Source organism: Motacilla alba, chromosome 3, assembly GCF_015832195.1.
Source record: "Motacilla alba alba isolate MOTALB_02 chromosome 3, Motacilla_alba_V1.0_pri, whole genome shotgun sequence".
Taxonomy (NCBI): domain Eukaryota; kingdom Metazoa; phylum Chordata; class Aves; order Passeriformes; family Motacillidae; genus Motacilla; species Motacilla alba.
Window position 1 is genome coordinate 25,292,335 of NC_052018.1, and position 13,927 is coordinate 25,306,261.

The 13,927-nt window shown below is 37.5% G+C and overlaps 1 protein-coding gene across 40 annotated transcripts in view; it reads right to left on the reverse strand.

The window, feature by feature from the left end:
* Positions 1 to 13,927, reverse strand: part of DST (dystonin) — a 289,183-nt gene that overhangs the window by 112,191 nt on the left and 163,065 nt on the right. For 20 of the 40 annotated variants that reach the window (XM_038133992.1, XM_038133976.1, XM_038133970.1 and 17 more), the window contains 3 exons: positions 13,144 to 13,242; positions 5,827 to 8,586; positions 1,813 to 1,947 (listed from right to left, as the gene is read on the reverse strand). In XM_038133992.1, the coding sequence (XP_037989920.1) occupies positions 1,813 to 1,947; positions 5,827 to 8,586; positions 13,144 to 13,242 (2,994 nt within the window). Of the gene's footprint in view, positions 1 to 1,812; positions 1,948 to 2,064; positions 5,263 to 5,826; positions 8,587 to 10,029; positions 11,635 to 13,143; positions 13,243 to 13,927 lie in introns of those variants that run through there. The other 20 variants (XM_038134003.1, XM_038134007.1, XM_038134006.1 and 17 more) reach the window with 3 other exon arrangements.

Here is a 13,927-nt window from a genome sequence, read left to right on the forward strand (position 1 = left end):
GGCCTCTTCAAAGAAAAGCACTCATAAAGGCAAATTATCAAAAGGGAGTTCTGCAAGCTGGAGATGTTTTCAACATAGGTGCTATGTCTTGAGCAAGGTGCTTGGGCCCTTCATTCTCCTGGGTCTGGACACAACCAACCTGTCCTTGTCTGCCTCGTACCAAAGGGCCCAGAAAGTCTCCCTTTGCAATCATCACCAGAAAGCCACAATCTCATCACTTGTACTGCTTGCACAGGAACCAAGAGAACCACTGGATGCACTATACAAGAAGATGAGATCAGCAGACTGAAGCAGCAGATGGGATCACAAAATCCAGTGTCACTGTGGCTGCTGTGTGCACCCTGTGCACTGGTATCAGCTTTTCTTCCCAGTACCTGGCTACACTCCACAGCAACCCCAATCCTCTATGTGAAATGTATTTCAGCTGACATTAGCTATGAAATCACCAGCTTCTACATGTTTCTACACAACTTATAAGGTAACATTGCTATTCAGTGGAGACACAAACCCAGGCACCTCTGAAAGGTGCAGCTACCTCACCAAGCCATTTCACAAGGGAAGCAAAGACCCTCAGCAAACATCCATCTCCCACAGGAAGCCAAGACAGCCAACTCATAGGTTACTCACTGGAGCCTCAGGTTGGACAGAGGAGATGATGCTCAGAGTTGCTGTGGTAAGCTGGGATGTCCTCACTAAAGAGTTGAGAACTGGCCCAGCACTGATAAAGGTTTGCAGTGTAGTCACTAACAAGGGCAGCATTGAATGCTTTTGCAAATCCTGATTTTAACTACTAGCAATTTACTAATCAGTATGTTCAAATCAGTGCAAGCTTACTTCCCCCTGTAGATATAAGGACAAACTCAGAGCTAGCACTGGCCCTCTCTGAACAAGCTACATGCTGGAACAGTGGTCATCAGGACTGCCAACCTTCCCAACAGCAAGTTGGATTTATGCACAAGCTGGTCCAGTGGCTCTGGCACCAGAAAGCATCACCAAAATAAAAGCATAGGATCAGGATGCCAAGAGGGCCAAAATCCTGTTTGTATGATGACACATCCAGCAGTGTACTGAGGGATGTGGACAAGACAGCGCTCTGTCCCTCTGCTGCTCAGTGTGCGGGTAAGCCTTCACCTACTGAAACCTTTCTAGGTGTAACTAAGGTATTTCATGGGGCAAGCCCAGCAGAGAAGGTCTTAGAAATGACATAAAACTTCACAGATGGAAATTTATGGTCTGAGTTGCAACTACACAGAGTGACAATGTCCTGTTAAATACAAAGGCATCAAGATGGGCCACTCCAACAGCATCTGTACTAGTGTGATAACAAAGAGGCCTAAGTCAACAGCTGCTGTACTTCCTAGGACAGCAGTTTTGACTATCTCTTAAGAAGACCCCTCAGATTAACTTTTCAAAAGCAAATAAATAGAAACTTGGCCCCCTCCTACCAACTTTCTCCTTCCTGGTGCCCAAAATGCCATCCTGACAGGATGCACTCTCCCTCTACAAAGGTTGACATATGGTGTGCAGGGTCCAGTTTCTATAAACTGTTATTTTGCAGTATCAGAATGTGTCATACACTAGGTCTCTAAAAAGCAGTGGGAGCTTCTTCCTGAGTAACATGCTTGTGTCCCTAAACATTGATGTTTATTTACCCAACTCTCTACTCACAACCAAATGTGAAATTATGTCCTGAGGAAAATGTGGATGGTGATTTGTAGGGGAAAAAATGTATTTATGGATTTTTTTTCCTTTTAATCCATGCAAAAACCCAAAAAGAAGAAGTGGTGCTTTATTCAAAAGATATCTGTGTACCTGCTGCTTAGGTAAATCTGTCTTTTCAGCCTTTTCTCCTTCTTCTTTGCTGAGTGTCTTGCTGAGGTTTGACACCCATTTCAGTAAATCCCCAGCTTTCTCAACATGTTCCTTCTTTTCCTCTTCCATTGATTTCTGATGAGTGCCATGAATTGTAAAGAAACATGTAAATGTAAATTGTTGAAATATGTAATATTAATGTCTGTAGAGACACAATTCTATCACAATGCCATTATTATCACCATATAAACATAAAATTATTTCTTTTTTATTTACCACCACACGCATTACTATGACACTTTGATGTAGGAACAAAAATGGCACATAATTATAAACAATAACAAAAGAATACCTCAAGTGATTTTTAATTATGACAAATGTGCTTATTCATACACACATTCAATCATTATGAAATGAATGATAGCAAGAAAAAGCATAGCTTCCCAGCCATTACTCAGCAGATAAAATCTAAAAAGCATTTGCATATAAAGTACCTTTGAATTGCTGCCTTTGCATTACCCTCAGGTAAGGATAGGTACAACCAGTATAACATAACAGTATTTTGCACATTATGCATGTGGATTACCAAATTACAATTAGGAAGAATACATTGCTTTTATGTCTACAGAAACAACAAAAAATAAAAGTAAAATACTGAGACATTTAATTGTTTTCTGCGCAGGAAAACATACTCCTTTTCATATAAGCACAATCTGTTGGGTGGAAACTTATCAATACTGAGAAAATATGCTCAAGCCCTTCCATGTACCATAAGTAAAAATGAAAAACATTTTATTTCCATGGATTTTTTTTTTAACATTTGATATGTAATTGTAATTCATTTGCCTATTAGACAATTCTAAGAAAAAAATAACATGAAATTATAGAAAAACTCAGGACAGGAAATGCAACTTTCTGGTGTAAGCAGCTCCTTAAAATTAATGAAATAACAGTGTGAGAAAAAGTACTGATGTATGTGTGCTTACTACACTGCAGATTTAATTCTTGTCTATTTTATTGCCACTCTTGTAAAACAAATAGTATCTGCAGACTGATTTATGATTTAAATATAAGTAACAGGTCTCATGAAATAGCACACTGTGCTCACTCACAAAATGGTCATTCCCTCTCAACCTTATTGTAAGAATATGATTCTTGTCTCATTTAAATCTGCCCACTCTGAACTAATATTAACTTCATCAACTTCAGTACAATTTCTCATTTACACTACCTACATGTTCTCATTACACCTACCTAATGCAACAAGGCCTTCAGGTAAAGACTGAACACACAGATTGCATTTTGAAATGATGAATCTGCCTATCTATAAATTTCAGTTTTACAATAAGTAATATCTAATTCCACTTCCAGTTGATTATGTAATTAGTTGATCATAACAATTAGTTTTACAGCAATTAATTAATGCTAGGAAACACCACTCAAGATTTTCCATAAAGGCCATCACAGATATTTTCCTTAACTTTAACAGGTTTTAAAGCAGACCCTTTCTTTTGGGTCCATATCTTTTGTCCACTATGAATTGTAGTAAAGACTGGAAATTCCTGTTTTCATGGGCTGAGCTGCTTCTAACAACCGCAACCCAGTGTGGCAATCAAAAACAGCTCTATCTAAAGCTTCTTTGTAAGTTATCTTCTTCCTTGTTGTGGGGCACGTTAAAACTTTCATGTGCAATTTTTCATCCTTCATCTTTGTAGCTGTGATAGCATCAATAATACCATTCTTAATTGCATCTTCCATTGTTAATCTGGAATGAGACTTTGGATCTATCAAGCCACCAGTCAAGTACTGATACTCCAGGCAGCGCATGCCCATTTCTTTGTCTATGGCACTTAAATGCACAGCTTCAACAGCTGACATAACTGTGTTCCTTACAGGATGAATGATCCCAGTAAAGATCAGCTCACACTGCTGGATTTGCTTGGCACAACCATCATCAATTAGCTCCCTTTGCAAAGCCTCTGACACACTGTACTTTTTCCCTGTAAATGGATCAATTACACCTCCTGTACTAACCTGAGCTTCAAGACATCGAAGGGCAGTAACTCTGTCTACCAAATTTTTGCGTGAGGCTTTCAAGACTGGAATTCTTTCATTGGTTTCAGAAAGCCAGAACCCTGCAATAGGACTGTTTAAATCCTTATTTGGCCGTGAACTGCTAACTAAAATATCACCAAACTCATTAACTGTGATGAGGCCCTCCTTATATTTGTTGACTAATGCTCTGTCAATTCTACCCTGATTTAAGGTCTCCTCAATATTAAATTGTACACCTGTTTTAAGATCTGTAAGCAAAAGAAAAGAATTTCCATCAGAGTCAAAACATGTAGACTCCTTCCAGTCAAATTCCTGTTTTGAAAGCTCAAGATATGTAGCTTTATCAATATCATTTTTTTGATAAGCCTCATATGAAGTCATTTCACTTCCTGTGTCAACATTTACTACAGAAGTCTTATGACTTTTCTCTGCTGATGGGCTGCTTATTTTCCTTTCACCAACTGGAAGCAGAAAGCATTTACTGCTTACACTGAACAAACACATTTTCAGCAAATCACAGTAGTACATAGCTTTCCTGTTATTTGGATTGTGAAAACATTTTGCATTACTTGAAGGTTCATGCAAAAATTTCAAAATTGTGTTATTAAGCAAGCCAAGCTGCACAGCGGCTTCTGGAGGTACACGAACACTTCTTACAGGATCAATAACCCCCCCACATGCAATTTGAGCCTCAAGGATATTTTTACCTTTTTGTCTTTCTAAAAGTTGAGCTTCCACAGCCTGAAATACAGACAGCACTTTGCCAGAACAGCAATAACCCAGAACAGCTTTCTCTGCCTCAAGCAGTCTACTCTTGAATTCACTATCTGCAAGCCCTCTAACAACTGAGTCATCAACAGAGAATTTCTGACCTGTTGTGGGATCAATAATGAAACCAGTAGCTGCTTGGGCCTCTAAAAATGCTAAGGCCAGTGCTTTTCCCATGATTTTTCTCTTTGCTGCTAAAGCAAAAGAGAGTATCTCTTTGCTGGATTCAAGGTACAGCCCAGCTATAGCTGTAGGTTTAGTTAAAAATTTTTCAAGACTTTTCTGAACCTCATCAACAGTTTTCTGCCCTGAAATGAGCTGCTCAACAGTGAGCCTGTCTAAAAGTTTTACTTCAGTCAACTGCCTGGCCGTTACATCATGTCGGAGACCTTGAAATTTAATAGCATCATATTCCTCTGTAAAATATTCCAGCTGAGTAGCATCATCAACAGTTTTCAAAACCTCTTCTCCTAAGAAAGAGCTCATCTTTGCAAAGTCTTCTTTCCTAAACCTTCCTGAAGTTTTGTATCCCTGAAACATTCTCTCTTCATTACCAAAAGTCTTGTCATTTTCTTGGTTTAATGCTGTGACTTCAACATGCATGTCATAGTGCTTGTTCTTCACTATCTGTAAATAGGAAGTTTTTGACACAGTGAGAAATACAACTGCAGACTATGCTGTACACATAATTCACTCCTAAGTCCACCACCAGAGAAACTAAAGGAAGAACTCGAATGCAAGTCAGAAAGGAGAACTGCTACTAGGATTGGCGAGCAGAGATATATAAATAGCTTGAGTTTTGAAGTGCATTTGCCATTTCAAATATTTATTCAATAACAGGAACGTGACTAGAATAAACATCAGTAACTGTTGTTTGTAACTATATGAGCTTACTGCTGTTAATCAAAACTTACTTTGACCAATAAAGATACAACGGTGTATGTGAATTCCTATTTTCAATACAGATTTTTAAAATAATCTTTCTTAGACATTAACAAACCTGGTAGTAAGGTCTAATATAAAGCTTTTTGTGTTAAGTAAGACAGAAGGGGCTCCCTTCACCAAGACAGGAACATAAGAAATACTAAACAGAATAGTAATAGTAATAAAGCATAACCAAAACCAACCAACCAAATGGACTAGTAAAAGGCACCGTTAGGAAGGCAAACCCTCACAAAATGTAGTGTGTACCTCCAAGGGATGCAGTTTTACCACTCCTAATTCATGTTTTGAGTCTTCTCCATGTCTAATGGTTTGTCTGGAACTGTGTAGGTTCCTGTTCCTCAGTGTGTCCCTTTCAGATGTTCCAGAGATTTGGCTTGCTTTATCAAAAGTTATCTGGAATTGTGTACTTGTCTGCGAAACAAATTCCGTAAAAGACTGGGAACTTGAATCTTCTAATGATTGGTTTATGCTGGACATCTGAAACTGCACCTCTCTTGGTATTGTGTCATCAGCACTCACGTACAATGTATTTTCTTCTATTTGATCAGATTTAAAACCTGATCTTTCCTGTTTCTGCCTTAACAAAGGTGAGGTACGTGGAGGAAGCTGTTCAAATTCTTTAGCCGCAGTCTCATTCAGGTAATTGAAATCATTCCCTCTTCTCTCACAGCTGAATTTAAATCCAGAATCTTGGAGCTTATTATTTTGCTGAACTTCATTCTGAAATGAAAGAAACCTATGTTCACTCTCCCTGACCTGCAGATCCATCTTCTGTTTCAAGCTCTCAACCATGCGCTTCTGCACTTCCAATTCTTCCTCGAGTTTCCTGCACTTCTGGTGATAGTCCATCTCAGCCTGCTTCCCTTGCTGCAGTTGTTCGTGACATTTTTTGAGCCTTTCTTGCAGATCTTCCATTTGCCTCTTGTACAACATGATGTTTTCCTCAGCCATATGCTTTTCTTGCTGAAGAGCAACACATTCTAGTTTTATACCAGATATGTCCTTTTCTGTGATGCTATGGGATTCCAGTAATTTTTCAACCTTTTTCCTAAATTCCTCTGCAGAGTGTTTAAACTTAATGGATTCTTCCTGAAATAGAATCATCTTCTTGCGTGCCATCTGTTCATCCAGAGTCTTCTGATGGAGTTCGTCCTGCAATTTTTTTAATTTGCTACTTAGTTCTTGTATATGAGCTTGTTGTAGTGCCATCTTCTGCTCACTCATTCTCTTTTCCACAGTTAGAGCATTCATCTGAGCATTTAAATTTTTAACCTCCCGGTCAATGCTAAGGGTAGAAGCATTTTGTTTATCACATTTTTGTTTATAGTCACTAGCTAAGTCTTTTGTTTTTGCAAGATCAACTTCTAGGCTTTTGATTTTACATATGAATTCTTGCTCAATTATTGTTTGTTTGTGCAATTGTTCATTTGTTGTACGCAATTGTTCTTTGAAACCATCTGCTAGGGCTTTCAAAGCATCATTTTTCCTCTGAATATTTTCTTTTTCCAAAGTCATCTTCTCTGATTCAGATTGAATTTGCTTCATCAGTAGTTTTGTTTCAGTGTTCCATCTGTTAAGGTCTTCTATCTGTTTTTTCAATGTTTCTGACACCTGATTGCTTTTGGTTAATTCATTCTTCAGCATCTGAATTTCATGATGGTTTTCTTTCTCTACTTTCGTTTTTTGAAGCAACTGTTCTTTAATTTTCTTATATTGGTCTTGAAGATTATTTGCTTCTCCTTTACATGACTGTGTTCTGTGTTCAGCTGCCAGCTTCTCTTTTTGAAGGGAATTGATTTGTGAATTTAAATGTTTGATAGTGACTTCAGTTTTTGTCTGTGATCTGGTTAATTCCTCTATTTCTCTTTTTAGCTGTGTCTTTTCTTGCTGAACAGACTTCAGGTCCTCCTGATAGTTCATCTTAAGTTTTTTAAGTTCCATATTTTCTTGCATCACCTCTTCCGCTTTACCTGTGGTTCTCTGTAGCTGCCTGTCCAGTTCTTTCAACTGCTGTAAATATCCCTGCTCTACTTGGTCTTTTTCCTCCAACTTAATTTTTAGGCATTTAAGTTCACTGTTGACTTTATCTAGTTTTTCTTTTAATAAACGAGACTTTTCTTCTGTTGATGATTTTTGAAGTTCAATTTCATTCAGTTCATATTTCAGGTCTTTAATAGTTTTATCAGCTTTTTTGTTAGCAAGGGTCAACTCATCTATCTTTTGTTTAAGCTCTTCTACTTTTTTGGCTTCTAGTTTCTTCTGGAAACTCATAATTTCAGAATCAATCCTACACTGGCTGCCTTGCACAGCTGTGAAAGTTGGCAGGGAAATTTCTCTACTTACAGAGTATGAGCCTTCAACAACCTTCCTTCTGGATTCAGTTGTTTCTCTTTCTTGCAGTTTTATTTCTGATAGGTTCCCTTTAAAGTCAAGATCTTGTTCCATTTGCTTGATGAGCTTCATAAGTTTCTCTTCTCCATCTGTTTTTTTCTTCAGTTCCTGCATCAAGGTTTTTTTTTGTTTCTCTATATCATGAAGATTAGTATCTTTTCTTCTTAGAAGCTCTTCAAGGTTTCTTCTGGCAAAGGTGCTTTCTTCTATTTGATTTTGAAAAGCACGGAGGTTTTCTTCCAGAATACTTCTTTGAGTCTCTGCCTGAAGGATGAACTGCCTTACACACTCCAACTCCCGCTCTGCATCTGCTTTCTCTCTCTCAACGCTTTCTAGATCTATACGACACTGCTTTGCCTCTTGCTCAGCCTTGGTCTTCTGAAGACAGATCTCTTCCATGTCCTTTTGCTGCTTCTTCCGCTCTTTTTCAGCAGCTTCTCTCACTTTAGGGAGCTCCTGTTCCACTTGTTTTTTTTGTTTCTTCAAATTCTCCAACATGTCCTCAAGTGTTTTTACCTTTCCCATGAGTATTTTATTCTCATCAGCTGTGCTATTTTGCCGTGCTATTAGGTCTGAATACGCCTGACGTGCAGATGCTTCCTTATTCTTTAAAATCTGAAAAGGAATAAGATAAGTTGGAATGCACTTTTTATAATACAGCATATGGAACATATTAGGCTCTTAGAAAAGCAGAAGGGAAAATACTTACTCATGCATACATGGTATGTCCAGAAAGCAGGATGAGCAGTTCCCACCACCATCACCTTCTCTTGAAGGCTTCAGGAAGCTACCATTAGCCAAATATGAAACCCTTGACAGACATCCACAAAGCGAAGAAATTCTGAAGCCTCTCACTTCAGTCAGATGCCTCTTAGCAGAAAGCAGCACCAAACAGCTCACTTTGGCTTTCTCTCCAAACAAATAGGTAGAGCAAACAATGACCCAAATACAGTGTGCAAGAACTCGCAAGGAGAAAGTGGCCTACCGTTTCTCAATCAGTTCAGCAGGAGCTGGAACAAGGATTTAAGCTTGCAAGCACAAATGACACAAGAAAAGCTTGGAAACCCCCTCCAAGAAAAGAAACAGTATCTTAGAGCCAAGATGCAGCAGCTCCAGAAAGAGCAGTATCCAAACCCCCTTACATCTGTGCTCCATGGTGTGCTCCCCAGTCCCCAGTGCCCCCACTGACCCAACTGGGGGACTAGTAAGAGCACTGCTCTGCAGTGTAGACACCATAGTGTAAACATGGTAATTAGGAAAATCCTAATGAAAAACAATTGGCTGGTAGTCTCCATATATTGGCAGATCCAGAGCAAGTCTTTAAGCAAGAAGTGTGATCACCAGTAATAATATGGTTGAAACTATACATACCTTGTCTTCATTAGCACTGTTGCGGTGCTAAGTTACCAAATGTGAGCTAACATGAAGTAAGAACACACCTACATTCCTATGATCATACAAACAGGGCATGAAGGGTAACGACAGCAACGTTTTCAAACAAACCACTGGGTTACTTAAAATTTACAATTTACTTGATTTTTTGTATGGTATCAGAGACCTTTCTTAAAAGGCTAATGCAAAGGCAGCTTCTTCAGTTCCTCTCCATATTTCCCTGAATTATAATTTTGAACAGCTCCCAATAGAAACAAAGTATGTAAATTGATTTGTTATCAGATCTTTTATAATCACATAAAAACAAAATCTAATGTATTATTGTTAAAAAAGAAGGTCTAAAAATATAGGCACAGTAACAAACTGCATCTTCTTAGATTTCATTTTTCTAGTCAACATGCTGAGCATCAGCTGGGTGGAGAAAAGGATGGCAAATTTTAACATAAAATAAACATAAAGATTAATTTATAAGAACTTAAAAATCTTAAGCATCTCAAAATGTATAGTAATTGATACATGATTAGCATATTCATTGTTTAAATTATGCTCAATCAATCTTAAATCACTTGACCTTGACATATTTTGTGATTCAAATGTTGATTTGCATTGATTTAGAATCATTCTTAGATTAACTCTTTCATTTGCATGGCATAAAAACTCTGGTACCTTAACAACAGTTGGGCTCCTTTTCTCTTCATTATCTTTCTGTCTCTTTTTTTGTTTCTCTTTTTTTTCAAATGAGGCTCTTATGCCTACTTTTTCACCAAATGTTTTCTGGAGTTCAGTGGTTTTTCCAAGGACCTTTGTGCTACTACCCTCATCTCTACTGTCTACTTCTGAAACTAGAAATAAATCTTTGCATTTCTGACCCTGTTCTAGCCTGTCTTCTCCACTCTGCCTCTTCCCACTTCTATTTATGTTGTCCAAACCATAAGTGTTACCCTGTGGTACTTTCTTCACATTTACTCTTTCATAGGGACTTAAAAGCTTTTTTGCTAGTTCATGTTCTGATAATGGAAAATAATCCTCTCCTCCAGAAAAAATTCCAGAGAGACCTAAATTTGCATTTAAATCACCAGCATTTCCTAACAATTCTGTACCTAAATGTTGATCATTCTGCAGTGGTGATACTTGAAAATCTAATGGATAGGATTCAGAGACTTTTGCTGCACAGTGACTCTCGGAAATATTTCCTGAAGAAAGAGCCAAAATTTCTTGCTCTTTATTCTTGGCTTTATTTGAATTTATATTTGATTTTTCTGGGATTTCTGTTTCTACTAGGAAGTAATCTTTATCCAGAGACGCTTTCTGCAGTTTGTCAATATTCCTTTCAACACTACAGTAAACACCTGGATTGCTCATAGATTGCAAATTTAACTTTGTTTTGTCACTTCCGCTGTGCACTGCCAGCTCTCTGAAGGAGGACGCAACTTTCTCTAAAGATGTTGCATCTGTTGCATGTGAAAGAGAATCACTTTTTTCACCACACACTTGAAACTCTCTGTCTTCAGATTTTAAAGTATTATGGCTTTTGCTTTCTGTAAAGCAATGTTCTTTATGCTGACATTGAAAATGAGTTCTCTGTGAAAAATGTTGCTGTTTGTAAGGGCTGATACCCAGGGCCAGCTTTGCCGTTTTTGGAGTTACTTCAGCTTTCTTTGTTGTTAGCTCAAAATCAGTTTCTGATTGCATCTCACATTCTTCCTTTGTTGAAACATCACTCCCTGCCCTTCTTGAATTTTTTTTCCCTGTGGTTTTGTGTATCATTTCGACTTTGGGCAACTTCTTTGATTTCCCCTCTGTTTTCTGTCTCTCTCCATTAGCAATTTGCTCATTTAACATTTTACCAGGATCATTGTTCACACTCACAGAGATTTCAGTTGAAACAAAACAATCTTTTCTGCCATTTTTTTCTTCTTTACTTTGATTACCAAAACCCATTAAACTCTCATGCTCTGTATGTAGCTTACTGTCTCTGTTGCCATTAATGCCGCTTTCTTGACCACTGACACTTAGAAGTTGTTTAAATGTTCTGTCAGTTTTGATTTTATCATATCTGTCTACATTTAATTTTCTTCTGTTCATTTCCAGTTTATTTTCTGGGTATTCAGGTTTACTGGAGGAGTTCTGGTTTTGCAAATATTCCGCATCCATCATGCTTTCATTAGGTTTCTTTTCTTCTCTCAATTCAAGATCTTCATTACATCCCAAATGTTGAAAGACTTCAGCTGACTTCACAGGTTGCTGGAGTTGATTCTCTTCTGGTAAACTCTGAGCATGACAGCACATGGATTAAACTGAGATATGATGGAAAGTATCTTATTTTTCCCTTATTCTCTGTTTTCTTAATGCCATTACTGAGAGGTAGGAAGAAGGACTGGCATAAAAGAAAATCTTGGAAGACTCACAGACTTCAGAAGTCTGTGAAGAATTTTTCTTCCCAGAAGAAAAAAAACCTCGTTCCTCTTTTGAAAAAGATTATTATTTTTCTGATTTGCTACCTTGATTAAAGAGAAAAAAAACCATTATATTCTTTTGAGCTTAGGTTACCTTCAGAGAAGTTACCAAGACTTAGAGGGCTAACAGAGGAGGAAGGAAGATGGGGGATGTTTGATTTAAAAAAAAAAGCGGCCCTGAAGATGCAGAGCAGACTGAAACTCTAAACATTTTGGAAGATTCCACTTGTTCTTGAAGAACATGAAGTCTATTGACATTCACAGATTTCTTGATCCCTGTTCTTTGACTGACTTTTTATCCTTGATGCCATTATCATTACTAGTTATACTAAATCCTCAGTTATAATGGCTACTTATCAACAAACATCATGTATTTCCATCAGTTTACTCCACCACTTGATGATGCCCAAAGGTACATGCTGTTATTAGTATTGCTTCAGAGGTATTCAATAGCAAGAAAAGCCAATAAAGACAAAATCAGCACCAGAATTATATAACATTCATTTAAGATCTGTTTTTTTTCTTTAACAATAACAATGAAATTTATATCCATATGGTAGTGTTCTCCAATTTTATCCAATTTATACTAAAACAATGTAGCCCTTAAGAATGACTAAATCTCTTTCTGAGAGACAGTTTTCAAAAGAAAGTGAAAATTTTAGAAATTTGGGGGGTTTTTTTCTCTCAATTATATGGAAGGTTTGCTCTGCAGCAAGCATATATTTTGAGTAATTTTTCTGCCTAATTTCAATAACTTACTCTTGCTAGTAAGACCCAGCTCTAAGAATAAATAAAATGCTGTTTGGTCCCAGAGAATCAACACAGTAGAAAAGGCAGAAGGAAAAAAAAATAACTGAACAGATCAAATTAACTTCAGAAATTAATTAATAGTGCATCTCATCTCCCTGTTGAAAGAACTTGTTGGTCGCTAGGTGGACCAGAATGCATACAATGGAATATTAAAAAAATGTATACACAGGGTATACACAGTGACTTTGCCTTCTTAATGTCTGCTTTTATCCAAAAGACCAACCCTTAGGGTATTAAAATTGAAAGTATTAGTATTTAAATTTAAACTACATCTCCATCAGAATTCAACAAATCATATGATCTTTCTAGGTGGAAGAACTGGTAGAATGTATGGATGGTACAGGATTTTGCTTATCTGAATGATCACTGCTACATTCCTGTACAATGTGTACTACATAAGGAATTTTAGTTTTCCACATTTGCCGGTAACTTTGTGAATTATTCCAACAGGTATATTGCTCTTTGTTTGCTTAGATGTTCTTTTTGCTTGGTTGACTGCCAGAGAATGACCTACCTCTTCCTCTTCCAGTCTTTTCAAGGAATCACCTGCAAACTTGATGTATTGGGTCATCAAGGTCACTAAGGCAGTGTACCGAGTCCGTAGATCCATGAACTGTAGAGAAACAAAGGGGGAGGGTAGGTGTCATAGAGGTAAACACTCCCATTAAGCTTGAAAGAAGTAATAGACACTGCTCTAGAACCTAACCATTATTTTAATTTCAAAACCATGCTTGTGGAATTCAAAGTTCTAATTTTGATTCCAAAATTCAATGCTGTCAACAAGGCACACTTGAACATATATCCTAAGGATGTATCAGCAGATCTTTAAGAAGAAGAAACAGAAGACAATGTTTTGACTTCACAGTCACTTCGTTCTTCTCCCTCTTGAAAGAAAAGGTTTCAAGAGGAGCAAGCCATGCTTGTCACTGTTCCTCTCTCTAACAGGTAGCAGGGAGACAGATTTATCTTTCCCACCCAAATGAGGCTGATTTGCCTTAGAATCTATCAGTGTACAGATCTAGTAGGTTTTACTGTGATCAAGGTCCAATCCAGAGGTAGTTCTAAAAAGTTTTACTGAGGCACAGTTCTCATACAGCCTTTTAGAATTTGGGTGACTTTTTTTAATCAGCTGCATTATACTCTCTTTCTACCAAAATGCAGCATAAGGAACAAGAGAATATTTGTTATATCACGTATCTATAGAGAAAAAACCCAGTCTTTCTTGGATTACCATATTTAATCATTAATAAATCCAAAACTGAATTATTTTGTTTACTCTGTTTTAAGCAAAGACTCAC